At 38.7% G+C, this 18,507-nt stretch overlaps 1 protein-coding gene across 7 annotated transcripts in view; it reads left to right on the top strand.

The window, feature by feature from the left end:
* LOC119651770 (phosphoinositide 3-kinase adapter protein 1) overlaps nucleotides 1-18,507 on the top strand; it is a 113,258-nt gene that overhangs the window by 51,029 nt on the left and 43,722 nt on the right. For 4 of the 7 annotated variants that reach the window (XM_038055514.1, XM_038055513.1, XM_038055512.1 and 1 more), the window contains 3 exons: nucleotides 1,455-1,690; nucleotides 1,754-1,893; nucleotides 2,225-2,406. In XM_038055514.1, the coding sequence (XP_037911442.1) occupies nucleotides 1,455-1,690; nucleotides 1,754-1,893; nucleotides 2,225-2,406 (558 nt within the window). Of the gene's footprint in view, nucleotides 1-1,454; nucleotides 1,691-1,753; nucleotides 1,894-2,224; nucleotides 2,407-2,902; nucleotides 3,096-3,223; nucleotides 3,244-12,330; nucleotides 12,938-18,507 lie in introns of those variants that run through there. The other 3 variants (XM_038055521.1, XM_038055522.1, XM_038055516.1) reach the window with 3 other exon arrangements.

Raw genomic sequence — 18,507 nt, 5'->3', positions numbered from 1 at the left:
TAGAAAACACATTGAAGTGAAAGCATTGCAAGCTGAGAACAAAAAATATGTCCTGGCTTCTAAATAAAAACTCTAAGCTGGGACTCGAGTACGAGCGCCTGCTCTACAAAGTTACATACTTGCGGAATTCAGCGTGCAAATTCAATATCAAGTTGCCACAGAGAGCCCAATGCAGGAATCCGTAGTATCAGCGATGCACCTTGGTATATGAAAAATAAAAAAGATTTTCAATAATATCTGGGCGTCATATGTGCCAACAGTTTTTTGCTGTTAACAGAATTTAGGACTCAGCCAACAGACAATGTATGCATACATAAACTCCGATCAACTCGTTGTGGTGAAGGTCTTCAGGCTTATCTTTCTTAGAACTACAGCAACAGAGCAATCTGCAGGATATCTCATATGATTTCTGAATATAATTTTTTTACGCAGATTTGAAGTCGAGATGTAAAACAGCTGATTGTTTGCACCAGCTGGATTTCCACCTTTAATAAAGTAGGGAGCATTGCCAAACCTATGTTTGCACTGAATGTGGATTTCTGCAGAGTTACACAATTAGAGTACGATCATTACTAAGGCTAGATCGTCTCCAAATGCTTGCGCAAAGATATTTATATCCACTAGGAGCCATTGTAAAGGGTCTTGCTTTCTGTTGACATCCTCGAAGGCATCTTGCCTTAATCGAGTTCTGCCCGACCACAATGTGGATCTTCATCCACTTCAGCATGTGGTGAACCCTATTTTAACACGAGAATGTGATTAACAGATGATATTAACCACGTATAAGAAGTTTAGGTATATAAGTGATAGCAAAAAATATTTACAAATAGTTTTGAAAAGAGAGTTGCCCACGTTATCAATCTAGCTAAGTAGAGATGTTAATGTGGAATTCAGAGACTAGAGAATTAGAAAATAGTAGTTTAGGAAAAAATCCTACGCTAAGGGAGCAATAAGAACAGCTGGATGCACATCCTAAGCGAAGTTGAATGCGGAGGTCTTTTGGAGGATGCTTTTCACCGCAGTCGTTCGCATCGGGTCATAAAATTCTATTAGAACCGTGCTATAATGTTTTATGAATTCCTTGAAATATTGTTAAAAACATTTTAGCTAGCAAGGAGAGAAGTTATACTCGTTAGGTTTTGGGTTTCGATATACTTACGTAGAAAAAGTTTGAGCGCTAACTTTGAGTTTGAGTCAAGTGATTATTATTAATCGATGTATCCTGAAGGGCAAATTGTGTCAGAGATCTTCTTTAAACTTAGCTTGACATTTGGGAGCGACTAAGTATCATTAGTCTGATGGCGAAGGAATGCTGAAATAGTTTTGTTGCTAGTTTTATGTAGAAACAGAAATAATGTTATTTGATTGCCGTAGCCTTCTTAAATCTGTTCACTATTTATTTATCTTCAGTCATTCATGTTCAAACTATCATACTTTCCTTCCTCTCTTTTCAGATAACCCATATTACTTCTACAATGAAAAATCACCACAAACTCCCGACTCGAACAGTAAAGGCTTTTCGTTTTTCAAAAGACGCAATTCGAAGGGAAGCAGTGGTAATTGTAGTAAAATAACAACACCGACAAAGTGTAGAGGTATTAATTCAGCAACGTTGATATCTGATGCGTCTGTATTGGGAAGTCCCAGAGGAAGTCTGGGATCGTTAGCATCTAGTCCATTGTGTTCACCGGTAAGCCATGCAGAAATCAATTTTTAGATCCTTGTACGATTCATGTATTTTTTTTTTATACAGACCTTTGAAGTACATACTATTAATTTTAACTCGGCCACATTGAGGAGGAGTAACTTCGCACAGTATCGTGAACGTTTGGGGTCGTATAACGAATCAGTAAGCTACCACGATAATGACGATGTTTTCTGCCAGCCACCAAGGTAACAACCTTTATTTTTTGCAACCATTTCGAAAGTGATGCTATTGATTGGTAGTGGACATACATTGGATTCATTTAAGGAATTTATAAATTGTATGTAAATGGATAAATTGTTCGAAAAGGGAAATAGGTTTTGTGTGTAGTTTCTTAGATGTATCCAACTTGTTGGTTTACTTTGCACTCCTCTGGAATTAGTGTCAATTTCATTTGACTACTTAACACAAGTTTTCCTAAATGAATTAATTTTTGTCTACAAATTGAAATTGTCTTTTGCAGTCTATGAACCGTTTCTTAATTTCTCATTCATTTTATTCTAACTTACTCTCGTGCAGACATCAAATGTCTCGAACGCTTCCCGACAAATACAGTGGAACGAACGGTCTTCGTCGTCATTCTGCTGGTAATTTCAGTAGCCGTGACCACGGGTCCACATGTGGTCTTATTTCGGATGAAGTACCGAAAATGCCTGCTCCAAGACCTCCGGCCGTAGTTTCGACCAGACATCGTAAAAGGGGTAAGTAGACTATTTTTTTCCTTACATTTTTAAGTCATTCAGAATTGGTTAGCAAAAAAATTGTCGCATCTCCTGCCTATAGCAACCAGTGCTGCATTTGCTCAAGGCACTATGGCTGTAGGTTCATGCATAATGTCAAGTAAATCATAAATCTTATGGAGAAATATGAATATATGCATCTTGTATGGATTGATGGGTGGTGTTGTTATTCATTCATGGATATGATGCTTGCTGAAAGTTGAAATTTTTGCGATCATGCTGTGCCATCTCCGCGATCTTTGCACACTTTTCAGCAAGATGCGACGCAGTTCAGCGTAAGCGTAGCGGTTGAAAATATTCAAGAAGTCATACCAAGTAATTCCGACAAATTGAAGACAATCAGACCTCCTTAAGTGTTTCCTTCTTGAAATGTGAATTGCCGTTTCGGTGCGTGAAAATTTAGTGCGACAAATTAAAGAAGCGGTCAACGGCGGCCTGTCAGCTTTTTTCCTATCATTCATGTAGCCCTCGTGAGATGCTTCTGATGATGATCTCCGCAATGATCATCATTCGTATAGTGTCATCATATATGGAGTCCGAGTTCGAGTTCAAACCTCACATTTGATTAAACAATTCCATAGTGGTCCCATTTGTGGTGGCGCGTTCTAGTGGTAGTACTCGTACTCTCTGAGGCACAAGCTGGTGCATCTGTAAGTGAAAATTATAAAAAAAGTATTACAATTTACTTAGGAGGGCACCAAAGCGTGCTAAGTGCTCGAATATGAATGTGAAGTATGATAAGAGATGCGAAGTCCAAGTTAAAGAAGCAGCGCAGCTTCTGTTCTCCCTGAATAATTCGTAAGGAAGTCATATATCATAAATTGTTAGTTGTACATACGAAAAGGTTGGTGCGAAGCATGAGCTAAAGTTAAATTGTGTACAATTGCCTAGAGATGTATTTGGTTGGAACTTTACACTGATTGGTACAGTGATTTTCATGTGATTTTCATTATGGCTAGATTGGAGGGTGCAATTTTTACTAATTGGCCACTACCAGTTGGAACCAAGCTTACTCTTTCGAACTCTGCTAATTAAGCCTAACTTACATTTATTATAGATTCATAATTCAGTTTTAATTTCTTGTTAGATAAAAGAATATATTTAACATTTTTGTGATTCATCAGACTTGATTTAGTTGCTGAATGATCCTCATTCATCTGCTCATTCAGCTCTCACTTTCAGAGAAGCATATTTCCTTCGCTTGGCTTTGAAAGAAGTCACGGCTGTAATACTTTAGCCAAACCAATCGTTCTCAGCGCAATTCCTGTCAGCTTCCTTACTACACGTTTAAAATATGGGTATTGCTCCCCCCATTTTAAGGTTTGTGGCAAAGCATCGTTATTAAGTTCCATATCTTCCCAAAAGTTAATATAACATTTTCCATATTTACTGAGGGAAGCCTCTTAAGTGTATCCTACGAGTACAAGTCATATACAAGCTAAAATACTGGAAAATTTTGTGTAAATCGGAGTATTGTGAGCAGAGTTACAGAAAGTCAAAGTTGAGTTTTTCATGTGAGTTCACCCCCCTTCCCTCAGAAATTAAAAATTTTTCTTCGAGGAAAAGTGGTTGTATCCCTAAAACTTCAAACAATAAAAAATCGTGAAACTTTTCATATCTGAAGCACTGAATTTCCGGCTCTAGATTCGTTTTCTATGTAGTGGTTATTATTTTCGAGCGATATGTTTTCTTTAAGTTCGCCTCTTAAACACAAAGTTCACGTAGTGTTTAATGACTGCTATTCACTCGTATCAAATAATGATTGAATTTAGATTTGACATTTAGAATGCCAGTAGAAACTCTTAATTTATAAAACATGTTATGAACGCTTACCGTTCGCTAACATTCGTAAATAAATTAAGCGCGATTCACTGAGCGATTTAAGTATCTCGAGTCAATGCTATCAGCCGATGGAAAACTGCGCTATGAAATTGCTTCACGCATTAACGTAACCTGAATTAAGTGGCGTTCCACAACTCGTGTTCTTTGTGAACGATGTATCAAAGAACGTCTCAAATTTAAAATTTACCGCAATGTCGTCCGCCGTGTGGTCCTCCATGGTTCTGAATGTTGGCCGACTGTAAACGACAATGAACGGCGTGTTGTGGTTACGGACACGAAGGTGTTGCATTAGACTAGTGGCGTAACACCTTTTGATCACATCCGAAATGAGGTATGGTTACGTATGGTTACGAAATTAGCGCTAACGAGGTTTCACTTGCCAAGATTGGTCTGAACATCGAACTCGCTGGAAGGGGATTTCAAAGCCTCGTTATTGCATTCATATCAATCATTTGATAGGACCAAATGACAACGCCGATCACAACGAGCTGACCCCACTGGTGAACGAGACAAAGGCGGAAGAGAAAGAAGAAGATTCGTAGACAACTATACAAGCGTAGAAAATCTAAATTCAGTGCGCACCAGAACAACGGACATTTTAAATTTAATGTTAGTAAGCTTTGCTCCACTGTTGAAACCACACAAACTCCACTCAAAGGAATCAAAAAGAAAAGAAAATTCAGCAACAAAACGGGTAGCGACTGCAAACAATGCGTCCTTTATTTTAACAGACAGTTTATCAAAAATCGGCAACCTTGCACAAACAAATACATATATTATGTGTTTGTTTGCGGAAGGCGGCCTGTGGATTAATTTCGCAATTGATCGTCAGAATATCATTTTTCACATAGTGATAATCGATCCCCTGATGTTATCCCCAGACCACCGGCATCAGTAGACTAATCGCTATCTATAATAAACTACGATGACCAACTTACTGAGCAATATTTGGTAGAATGTTGACGAAACGTTTAACGGAACCACCACATAGTCAACATAATATTATGTTTGCAATCATGCAATTGCCTAGTTATACCACAGGGAGGTCCTAAATTCGAGTGGGGCACTAGACTCAATTCAGTGTTAAATGACCACCCGCTATATACGCAGGTGAGAAAAATCTATTCCGTATGTCGAGAAATGGGAATGGACGGCGTGCCTGCACGCTACATAAGGAGCCCTCACTGGAAAGACTTAGCGAGTCCCCAAGAAACTCGATAGTGTGCTGCCAAAAGCTGCTATTAGCGTTTCTGTTTTGGTAGCCCACACACTCACACACTGATTTTGGTATTACCATCTGAGCGGATTTCCATAATGTCGTGAAGAAGTCCAGCAATTTGATGAGCGGCTGATGCTGCTTACCATTACAATAGGTGATCGTATTATTGATTTTTTCACCGCATACGCACCAGAGGCAGGTCGACCAGACAATCACATCTCAGCATCGGCCGATGATTGCTGTGTTGGGAATCATCGTCACCTATAAAACAGCGTGCGAAACGTACTGGCCCGCCGTGCATTAAATCATGGCGACTTCATCAAAGAATCATGGAGCCAAGTAGTTTAGCCAACCGAAATTGGCGAAGTTGAAGGCGTTCCTGATATCTAGCGTCACCACAGCACAGCGTTTATCAATGGCTGAGTTACTTCCAGCCCAAACTCATGATCATTGCTATCGCATGCTCGTAGAACGAGCTCCCTGAAACCCATGCTATTGCTCCGATAGACCACCCCCTAGCTCGATGAGCGGAAGCAGCAGGTTATATACCATCCCCTCCAACATCTTTTCCATAATGTCTAAAAGACAGATAAGACGATATGAAGGAGGCGCCCCGGGTGGATTTTGTGGTTTAAGTACCAAAACCAAGTTCTGCGTCTTCTACGGAGCTTAATAGAATCATTACCTTGCTTGTACTAATATCCTGCCATATCAGCAAGATAATTCTTGCACCGTTGAATCACGCAATCGGTCGGCATTGAACTTGGGGGTATTGAAGCTCTTTAATCCTGCGAGAAGTAACGGACGCAATACAAAATGGAATACAAGCCAGCATCTGATTATAATTTTTTTTGAGGTCTTGGCAAGCTCCATGCTTGAACACTGTGTCAACAATGGCGAAATGATGGAAGCTACAGAAATTCGCAAACTTCTCACACCTGGTATTATGATCCCCAACACCAGGTTCCACAATCAACGTCTAAACAAGACGTTGTCAGAGCCCGCGTTAGCTTCCAGATCCACCATGTAGTATTCGCGTTTCCATGTTATGCCAACCATTTCTTTCTTTATTGTTTTAATCCGTGCCGACGGAGAAATTCATTGAATTGCATGCAGAATTTCCTTTTTTCAACTACAACATATTGTAGTTTGAATTTGGACATCAGTTGCATCATCTTTTCATTGACTTTAAGGCCGCCTATGACAGCATAGCCAGGGTAAAACTGTACACAGTTTGATAATACTGACTAGGTTGACTCTGACCAATGTGCGAGGCCAGATAAGAGCAGACAATTCAACGTCAACATCGGTCTACGATATGGGTATGCCCTATCATGCATCCTCTTTAACCTGGCCATGGAGAAAGTGATGCGCGATGCAGATGTCAACGCAAGTTCACTCAACGCTAACGATATTAATATTATGGGAAGAACATCCCGAGATGTACAGTACCTTCATCCAGATCGAGCAGGCGGCGCGAGATCTTGGGCTGCACATTAATGAAGGCAAGCCGAAGTACATGGTGGCAACTTCAGTCCCAAAAACCAAAGAACAGACAACATCGAATTGCACTGGTCAAACGAAACGAAGACTCTTTTGGCCGCGTTCGAGAGAAGAATCCTTCGAAAAATTTTTGGCCCCCTACACGAGGATGGACGATTCCGTAGCCTACATAATGACCAAATCTATGAGCAATACCATGACCGTCTAGTTGTGGATAAAATCCCGCTCAACAGATTGTAGTGGGCGGGCGTAGGTCACGACGCCAGACAGCTTTTAGGAATGTCGAATTGGTGGACCTCCGTGCAAAACCGGGGTATCTGGAGTTTCTTCTTACTAATTTCGAGCCTTCGCAAATATAAGCTGAAAGGTATTGCTTTCTGAGCTTCTAAGGAGTGTCTTTGTGTACCTATTTGTAGAATGACAATCTCTTCAATTAATTGAAAAACTTAATTTTCTTTCTTCCTTGTCGAGATAAAGTGATAGTGAACATTGAATGCTGCTTTGCCTATTCCGTCCTGAATGTTTGACTTTTACTCGGTTCTCAACTCATTAGATGTCTCCCATTTACGAATCTCCGCTCAGAAACACGAACTCAGCATATCAGGCACCACAGCCGCTGCTTGCCTTAACTCGTGCCGTGAATGCAACCGGCTCGCATTACGATGGACATACTATCGATAACTTTTAAGAACTTGATGAGAAGTCTATAACTGTAACTTTATGAACCTAATAACCTGACTATGGCTCGTTTTTAGGAAACAAGCTTAGCCACTTAGCTCTGTCTTAGCAAATTATGTCTCTACTATCATCGAGTCCTGGAATGGAATGTAATGGAACACTGAAATCTTTGTTCAACAATCAGCCCCCATTCCGCGTGGAAGCATTGGTGCTGCAATGTACTGATGCACATATCCTTTTTAGTTTGGTACTGGGACTACTATTAGTCTGTCGGACGAATCGAGTTGACTTTGTGAGGCTCTTTGCCAGCAGTGTAGTAGTTCTTCTTCAATTTCTGTTCTATACCAACCATCTGTTTCCTTATTGGATCATCATTGTCGTCAGATAAATTCATTGAATTGCATGCAACATTTTCTATTTTCTCCGATTATACAGTCTTTGTTCTTATTTCATTATCCCAGGTCTGAACTCCAGTATGCCATTGCGACTTCACTTCAACAAACATTAATATCGTATACATATTAATTCCAAATGACCAATTTAATTGCATTTTCGAATTTTTATCAAAAATTTTGTCATTCCGTAATTTGAATCATTACACGCATCATGATCACAATGTCACCTTCTGGAAGGTCCTTTTGGATTGAATTCAATTGCTCATAGAAAGCGGCCTTCCCCTATGATTCGATAGCCTTCACTGGTGCATAACGCTGTACTTTTAAAGTATTCCTCATTCTGTGCCCGAATGTTGCAGTCACTCTCTTCTCCGAAACAGGCTCCCAGGTAATGAGGATGCGTCTTGCAGCAGCCGTGGGCATTAGTTCAACACCAGATTCGTGCTTACCTCCATTAGACTTCCCAGAGAGCAATAGTGCAGTGCCATAAGAGGGAGAGGAGTACTTTCCATTTAACCTCGGTTATCTCCAGAATATCTAACTTATAGTCCACCCTTATCGGAGGTCTGAACTATGTTTCGACAGCAAGAAAAATAATCGAAGTTTGCAGGGTTCTAGCTCATTAATTTCTGCCCCATATACGCGACTTTTGCGATAAACAGGGAATATTTTGGGTATTCCCAACTCAAAGGGAGTCTCTTTCTGAGTGGCTTATAAGATTCGTCAATTTATGTCATTCTGACTTTAATGACTCTACCCTTCGTCGGCCTGGATATCACTTGAATCACCCAGTGAAAAGGGGAGTTGCTTTCATTTGAAGTTTCCACACTTTCTTTTCAGTTTTAAAAAAACGTCATATTATTAGGGATGTGCGCTCCATGAAATCAAATTCAATGGAAAACGTCTTAGCTATACATACATTCCGTGATTTTGTATAGAAGGAATGATCTTGCTAAGCTAACGACATAATCATTTCCCGGAACATTTCCATTATCATCGGGATGCTAAAGGTATTAGTTTTTGTTTCGACTTAAACTATTGGTCACGTCTTAAAATGTTGCCACATAATCTGGCTACACTGACCTTCCCTTTTCACTTCCTTCCGAAATGACCATATATAGAAAGCAACCTTGAACAAAATATTCACCTAAGTTATCTCCACAGGCGGCTTAAATCTGGGAACATTTCGAAGAAGTGGTTGTCGCATGGTGTTTTACATCTCCGTCTGAATTGTGATCACAATTCTTTATCTTTACCTTTTATCCCTCTTTTGATCGTCAATGAGAGCAAGTATGTAGTGCTTCTTTATTCTAGGTGCCTACCCAGACGCTTTTCTTAAGTTTGGAAGGAATTTGGCAACCTAAGTCAATACTTAAGTAGTAAGTATTAACCTTCAATATCTAAGGTTAGTTAAGGTCAACAGTCTTTTCTCATCCATTTCAGCATAAGATAGGTCCCCAAAGTTATTCGAATGATTAAGCCCTTGGCCTATGCTTACCACATCGGAATTGTTACAGATCGATTTCAAATGGTGCCTTTATTCCTACTGTTATCTTTGTGTGGTAATTTTGCCTATCCATTGCTAAAATGCAGATACGAGAATACTTCACTGTTCAGTGAAGTGGATTAATAAATAGCAGGGTAACTGCCCTCATCCTCTAGCTGAGGAATTTGAAGTCAGACAGTTTTCAGAATATTCAAATGGGTAGTTGAATGAAAACTTGTCAACTTGGAAGCTTCAAACGGTCTATCATCTAATTGACTTACCCCCTTTAACCCATCGGCGATCCTCTTATAACTGCCAAGCGAATTTGCTAAGTTACTGGTTTGCCTGTAATTTATTGGTTGTTTGCGACCACTGGCGCCAATTATTTTATGTGATTGGAATTCCATTGTCAGCGATTTCTGTAGTATTTAAATATATTTTTTCTGTGTTTTGTTTGGCGGTTTATTGTGACTTTTTGTCTTATGTAGATTTCTCGCATGAACAATTGTTATCTGAGTTGCTGAACATTAAGCGGCTTGTCGCCAGCGAACAACAAATTGCTATTATGTACTACAAGCTGTCCGCAGCGAGGCAAAACACTGACAGGGTCTCGGTCGAAATAGAAGAAACCATGCTGCAACCCCAGCAAGTATGGGGCAATTAAAGGGGGAAGGCACTCGCTGTAAATCGGTTTTTGCATTAAACATTATTATTTATACTTCGCGGCCTTATTAGAAGTCCGTACGTGCGATCGTGGTTTTGTGGTTGTTCCTCGCCGGCCCATCCACCACGGACTCCTCCACGTTATGAAAATCAATTTCCGAATATCATAAACTCACGATCGAAATGAAAATAGTTATCGTTATTTACTTGTTGATATTCATGTCGATTGTGGCAATTCCGTTGGTTGATTTCCTCATTGTTGTTTCTATTAATGGAGGATTTAAAGTGGGATTAATCGATTCGGGCAGTCGCCCTGTGTTTGGCGAGTATGGGCCGTGTTTAAGTTAGGTGGCATCGACCCCATCGTTCCGTCATCATCTCTGTCTTGTAGAATAATAAGAAAACGCATCACCATCATCATCTTCGGCCCCATCTGAAACAAGGCGTACGGACTAGGAAACGGAATGACTGGTCTGAAAACAATAACAAGAGGGAAGAAAGCGCATTAAGCAGATGCGTTATTCCTCCTGCGTTATGTCCTATGTTGGTTATTAGCAATTAAATGTTAGAAGGTGTTAGACTTTAAAATAGACACGCGCCCGGTCGAGTGATGTGCACGCATATTAATGAAACAAATGGAGAAGCTCCCAATTGGAATAACTTCCTCATTTTAACGGCTTTCTTGAATTTATTAGTTCTTAAAGTGCCAATCGTGGCCAAAGATAGAAACACGCATTCTATGCGTTTTATGGGCACCAGCCATTCGTAGTCTATCGGAATGATAGAGTGTGTGCGAAACTGTAAACTACTCCCAAGAAGGAAGAAGGGCTGTGTTGCAGAAGGAAGTGTGGCATATTTTATTATGCAGAATACTTTCTATTGCATTGAAAGGAGGTGAGGCAGTGAACTAATAAATTCAAATTTACGATGAGCTCCAAGCATTCCGGCCTGCTTTTGAGGCACCTGAATTATTTAGAATACATAGTTGCACTCGGAAGGCACGGGAGGAAATTGTATTCCTGCAGCTAAATCGATTCGTTGCAGAATATCCGCTATAATTTGCTTCCTCAACCAGCTGCAAATTCGAAGGTCATTCCTCACCAGTTTCAGAAGGGGAGCTTATTCGAAGTGGCTACAAAAATAAACAAATTTCTCCATTCCACCTGATTCAGCTTCTGAAACGATGGCAGAAGCCAAATTTGATCGTTGATGCCATAGTTATCGTCCATATCCCAATTGTTGTTATTCTTTTTGAATTTGTTATTAGGACGTACCTTCAACGACCAAGCAGTTAAGCCACGGGTCTTCCGGTCGTTTATGTATTTTTTCTCCATTCAATTTGATTGCACACAGTAAACTTCCATATCTTTCCCACTTGCTGAAGAGGGAAATCATATTTCATCTGTACTCTCTTGGACCCATCCAGATTTATTGCCGAATTTCAGGATTGTACTCATGCACGCACAGTAGCTTTTGTTCAGTAATTATATAAGTGCATATAGCTGTCGACCGTCGCCGTCGCACCACCATTAATTATAAGTATGATTGTTACCTGTGTCACGTACCACAGGGTTTCCTTTTTAGGCCCATACTCTTTCCATCTAACGATCGCAATGCGTTCCTTTATATGTGCTTAGAGGCGAGTTGAATTGAAATACGATAAAAGATATATTGGCTTGTTTCTTAGATGGTGGAGCGTTGCTTCCTCTGGAACTCCTTACACAGTGAGCTACCGTAATGATTTGTTAGTTGCTTGAGATGCGACTATGATTGCGCTCTCTGTATGTCTATCATAATCGAAATGATGATAATCTTTGTCACTTTATGAGGTTCGTCGAAGAATAGTGGGTGGAAGTCGTGTGCATGTTATTGTTGTCAAGGGGCACTATGAACACATCGGGCACATATGCGACTATGGTTATCGTGGCTTATCGGTTACTTGGTCTTCTTCAGGCAAATGAATTGTTACCTGTGTCGCTTGTTGACTGACTTGGAAGGCAGGTATGGCGGGACAAATGTGCGGGAGGCGTTGTATGTATGATTATTGTTTCGATATGCCTGTGACTATGCATGAGTTGCTTGTTGTGTTGCTTAGCACAGAACCATTATTTCAGTTGTGTTCATTTGATAAGTACTGAAACACCGTCGTTGGTTTTCGTTAATGTCTTTGAGTTCCTTATTTTATATAAGAAATTTCATTTATTTGTGAACAATAATTCGAATATTTTTTTTATTTTGCAACAAATGAGCCCGAGTCGGCCAGTACAGTTGCTTCAATGTTATCTGGCCACTTGCATTGTCCGAGATAGTGTGCCATCGATTTTGATTTTCGACGGTTTAATCGATCAGGGATTAATTCGTGGTTTTCCTTTGTGCTTTTTGGAAAAAAATAAAAAAAAAATCGACATCGTTCATTCAAAAGTAATGCGCATTGAATAATTTGAAAGTATTAGACATTACAAAACGGACTTCATATAAGGCGTCAAAAAGAGTCTTAGCCGAGAGCAATGACTTTAGTACACTGGAACTAAATTGTGTGATGCAAAAAATGAAATAAATGAAATTATAGAATAAAACAAAGTCTGTGGAATATTTTGTGTTGTGAATGCATTATTGCCCTCATTTATTGTGTTTAAGTTCGCATTTTTTGTCAGGATTCGGTACAGTTTTGGAATAAGATGGATTCGGAAGATGATCTTTGTTGTGGTAAATATCGTTTATTAGCTCAATGAAGTATTTTTTGTGATTTGCAACACATCAAAATGTTATTTTGCCTACTATAATTTGAAATTTTCAAATTTGATAAGAAATGAAAGTCTAGAATATATGTTCATTGCTATATATAGTTGGAGGAGTAGGTCCATTAATGAATGGGCAATACTGAGTTTGAATCCTGGCATCGACGATTGAAGCTGGTTTTTCTCTTCTTGATTATTCCGCCTTTGCTCCGTCTTGTTTACGTGATAATGAAATTAAGGAACTGCTTCATTAACAATTAATAATAAAGATATAGGTAAAAAGAGAGGGAGGTTTTAAGTATGTATCATATTCTACGAAAGATTATCAGAGATATATATAAACGGACAGTTCCTAATTTTTTTTGGTCATAGGAAAATTGTAAAAAAGATAAGATAAACGGGGGAGTGTTGCGGTAAAAACTAAACAGTAAACGCTTCTGTTTATGTTGCCAAGACTGGAAAAATAAATTGTTGTCGTCATAAGCGTTTCTGCTACACCATTCATATTGACTCCGTACAATGGCGGCTTCATTGTATTTATTTTTTGAAAATTCTTGAGTAAGATATTTTTCGCGAACAAGGATGGTTTTTGTTTCTACATACTGCACAGGTTTCCATTTCACGCAACAAAGCCAATCAATATGTCCCCGCCATTCAAAGCATACTATGCTTCTGAACTACACGTACTATCGCTATCCATTAGTCTCTTTTTAAATTTTTGTTGAAAACTACCGATAATATCCGTTTATTACATCAAGGTCTCAAAATACCTTCCATATTTATATCTATCAAATAAAGTAAATTGTCGTACATTATGTCTGGGAGAAGTTTCTGTCTTGCTCAAACTACTCTAGCAAGCAGTGTTTTCAATCCGGGTTGGTTCTACATTTGCAATTTCCGTAATCCCACTCAATTTCTCCCCACTTCCATCACTTTTGCTGGCTCTACTGCCAACTTCCCATAATAATCCTGTAATTCACTTTGTTTTTATTCCCCTTTAGTGTTTACGTCTTCGTTTTATTTCCTCTATACCTTTTCTAGGAATGTTCTGAGTTGATCGCCGTTTTTTCCTTTCCGGCTTCCTTGGGTGAGATGCTCCTTAATAAACTTGACATGAATATCGGATCTGTTTCCGACAGGCTTTCTAACGGGTTCCAAGTTGACTGGAGGCTTATCGTATCCTCTTCTTCTGTGCATTATTTCCAACAAAAGTTGCTAGATTTCTCATCTTCCATATTGTCAGAAGCGATGACCCCACTCTTGCCAACTTACCGTTCTACCGCACCACATCAACCATTGGTTGACCATGTACTTCGGTCATCTCACGCCGTTGATAAGTGCCTTAATTCATAGAGGGAAGTCCACGTCATTTGTACCGGATTCTCAAAATTTTTTTATTTCATCTACCACAACACACTTCTCTCTAGACTCTCTTTGCTTTCTCCCGTCGAGTATTACATCTTTTTAATACTTTCCAGCCGCCTTGGTAACATTCATTTAGGCTCTCTTCCGCAACTGTTACTGACCTTTTCTCTGTACTGTACAACGCTAATTTGCCCCATCTTTTGGCATCAACATATGGTAGACAGGACCGCTTTCTTTTTTTTGGCATGCACCCCTTAGCTCTCACAACCCTTTCTTCTTAATAAAAATTGAAGCCCATCCGAGTCAGTTGTCCTCAGTTCTGCTACTGATTTTTATTGATTTCCAGAATACTCTGGTAATATGGGACAAAAGATAATTTTAGTTTAACTTCACAGTTCTCCTTAATAACATGTGTATATCTTTTAAGTAGCACATCATTTAGATATTTGAAGGCTGTTGCTAACAAGCGCGAAAGTAAAAACCTGAGTTTTTTATGATTTAGTTGGGCCAAAATCTTGTTTGGCTAGCTAGCCAAAGAACCCTACTTGCAAGTTGAAGAAATTCAACAACGGTACCGTCCAGAGAGTTGCCAAACTCTGCTTAACTTCTGCACTAGTGGCAAGATAACCACGAGTTGTCGTTGGGTGTTGATTGTACTAATTTTATTAGCTCGCAAACATCAGATGATTGCAAACTATAACAGAAGCAAAACCAGTTAATATCAGTATCATCCTTCGTTGATTCGAAAATCTTTAAAAAAAATCAGACAACAAGCTTGTTTAAAGAAGGTTTTTGGAAGTTTTTAAAAAAATCCGATTACACACAGCGCATCGGACTAAGGGCATGTGGTGCTAGAGGGGCTGAAGTGCCCAATACGACCTCACAGCCCCGAGCCGGGCCCGCACAAAAGCTTGGAAGCGCTGGAGGAGCACTTCAGTAGAGCTGCACTTTGGCGCTGGTGGCTACACCGTCAAATTTCGTCACTTTTTCTTTGATTCTAGGATAGCACTATCCTTATGATCGGTTATAGCTGACTATCATAAGCTTCGACGATCATTAACTGTCCTGGTTCACCAGTTGCTTGGCGGCGAAGCTTGGAGCTTCCGCTTTTTTTCAGGTAACTACTGAGAGCTGTCCACACACTAAACTAAACCTGAATATCAGTTGCAGCAAATGTCTTTACCGTAATGACGACTATCATAAACATTCGAAAATATTAGTAGTTTATTGTTATAAAAATTTATTCATTATTCATTTATCAACACTTCTAGGAGTCTTCATATTTTTGGGGTAATGCCCTGAAAACAAATTCGCCTTCTGTGAGTACAATACAAATAAAGTGGTTGAAATGAGCTATCTAAACCTAATTAAACAGCTTTGTTTGTATTAGGTCAACCTTATTGAATTATAGAAATAATTTTGGTTTGTTAAGTGAAAATTTTTTTTCCTGAAAGATCATTAAATTTCAAAAGGAAAAAATGGAGAGCACTTGGAGATAGCGATTGATTTGAAAGGAACTTTGGAGACAGAATTATCAGCTTAAAGCTCAATGAGGGCAGCACCATTTTCATTTTCAAATTCGCTATTTTCCCAACAGAATTTACAATTTTCGAATACAATTCTCAATTTTCTCAAGAAATTATCACTACCAAATTTCTAATTTTCCCAACCAAATTCGAGAATTATGAAATTGCACAAGAGAACTGAGAATTTCGTTTGAAAATTTGACCGATGGGAAGCTGTATTATAGATGTGTTTATTTTTAGCCACGAATATAAATGAAATGCCTCTTGAAACAAACTGGAAAATGGAAGCTCGGCGCTTCAGACGTGTAAGGTTTTGTGCATTTTTTATAAAAGAACATTTTGGCGTCATCCACCTCTCACTTCAATACGATGCTGTGATTTTATGACTAGAAGCGCAGTAATTTTACTCGAAAGGGCCTTTAATAGTTTTGCTTATAATGGTAGGATTTCCACCAAACTTTCCAGTATGGTTAAGTTTAAGGTTCATTATTAGAATGGAGTTAAGATGAGTTTGTGATACATTTCTAAAATAAAATAATATAATATAAATAATGGTTGAGTGTCGGCTTCTTGTGCTCCAGGCTCAAATGGCGGTCATCAAGGACCATTGTGTTCGCCTTCGTACTTGGCTCGCTGCTATAGGTTCGCACTTTCGGCGTGAAGTATGAACCTAGTGAAACTGAAGCACAGTCTCATTGAAAATAAAATGGGGAAATAAATAACAGTAAGAATGAAGAAACTACGAGGATGTCGTATATTCCACAATGCAATGAAGACTAGTAAAGAATAACTTTATTTGAGGGAACATCGGAATGCGAGTATTTTGAAGCTTAGAAGTCGTATACATACATCAGATTCATTGATTGATTGATTGCAACGGAATAATTCTATGATATAATACGCATAATAATAAAGATGCGTTTTGTAGAAAGACAAATGCATATTACCCATAAACATTATCTAAACAGAAAGTAAATTGCTGCCTAATTAATTTCTCTAAGCAGCTTTATGTAAACATATATAATGTCAAGAAAGGTTGAATTTCGAAAAATTTCATATTGATCTAATTGCTCACAGTTGGGCTTTCGCATGGTTGGTTGTAAGGCAACTTGTTGTTTTCATCACTACTGCGAATCGTAAAGAGTTGCCTATTTCGAAATACTTGAATTGTTTATTGGCCAAGGTGTAATCAATTTAGAATATTTGTGGGTTTAATTTAAGTTGTTGCTCTAATACAGAGGAAAAAATAATGAAAGCCATTACTCCAACAACGTACGTTTTTTCGTTGATAAGTTTACAAAATCACTAAATGGATAACTAAAGCATAAAGACGCACATAGTATACAATGAAATTTAAAACAAACACCACTGTCTGCTCAATGCGACATATTTTCGAGCAAAAACTCATTGTAATTTCAGTGTCATTTCGTTTCGCTTTGAATTTCAAGAGGGTGTCCTCCTGTCCACTTCAAAACCACTTAACCCCAATGAAAAGAAAATGAATTCATACTGCGACCACATGTCCTTTAACACTTAAAATATTTTCATTAGTTTTCTTCTTAAACAATTTCTAATACATGAACTTGAAGCATCTCAGAATTTAAGAGAACACAGGCATTCGCACTCGTATGCCTGCAGTATAGATACATCCATGTATCTGTTTCTTAAAAAATTCCCATGCAAGAATTTTGTGTCACGAATTTGACTTTTTGTGTCCATGCCCGGACATATTTAGCTTGCTGATGTCCTTTTGAATTTATGACATACTTAATTGTACAATATTTATTAAGTGGGCAGTATGTCGTACATTTTAAAAGTAAAATTCAGCAGACAGTTAGTGTGCTAATACAATGCAATTGTAAATGATTTCATGTTAAAAGATAAACTGAGAATCCGCCGAAAAAAGCGAAGAAAAAATCCTAAAAATTGCATCAATCAAGACGTGTGTAACGTACGAAATTCGGTGAGAATATTGATGGGTGTTTATTCACTTTTGATTTCATTGTTAATGGATGTATGCACATTTGCAGTGACGTGCATTGGTCAAATTACAAATTAACTGGTAGATGCTAAGATAGATTTGTGCACTCGATGCGTGGATAAGGATGCGAGGGGCGATTGAGTGGTTTTGATCAAGTCTCAAAAGTGCAGAGAACATTTTATTTACAGTTTGATTGCTGCAGATGCACATTTACTCTTATATTCATCACAACGAGGTCTCCCTGTTATATCCATTTGAAGCGTCTATGTAAAAGGGTTAAACGGCCAATCTCAGACTTGATATCCTTTCACCAATATTTTGCTGTAGATGCCTTGTGCAATCATACATACATGAATACGATATTGGAAATGAATTTCAACAAAGCAGATTCCGAACAAGAATATTTTGTTACGATATTGGCGGTGAATATTGATGAGATTCACATGGATAGGTGCATGAAAAAATACTGAATTAATTTGAATTTATTGATTGTTGGTGTAAGAAGGACAGGGTCGAAGGTATCGCAATAAATGATGTATGATATGAGGATTGAATATGTTTGGAAATTAAAAAATATTTTTATTCAGTTTGGTTTCTGCCACTGAATTCTTGCGATTATTGAAATTCCCGACTGGATAAACACTGGAGGAATGGAGGACTGACCGG

Source organism: Hermetia illucens, chromosome 3 (genome assembly GCF_905115235.1).
Source record: "Hermetia illucens chromosome 3, iHerIll2.2.curated.20191125, whole genome shotgun sequence".
NCBI lineage: Eukaryota > Metazoa > Arthropoda > Insecta > Diptera > Stratiomyidae > Hermetia > Hermetia illucens.
The sequence above is the reverse complement of the archived record's forward strand: the minus strand, read 5'-3'. Positions and strand labels throughout refer to the sequence as shown.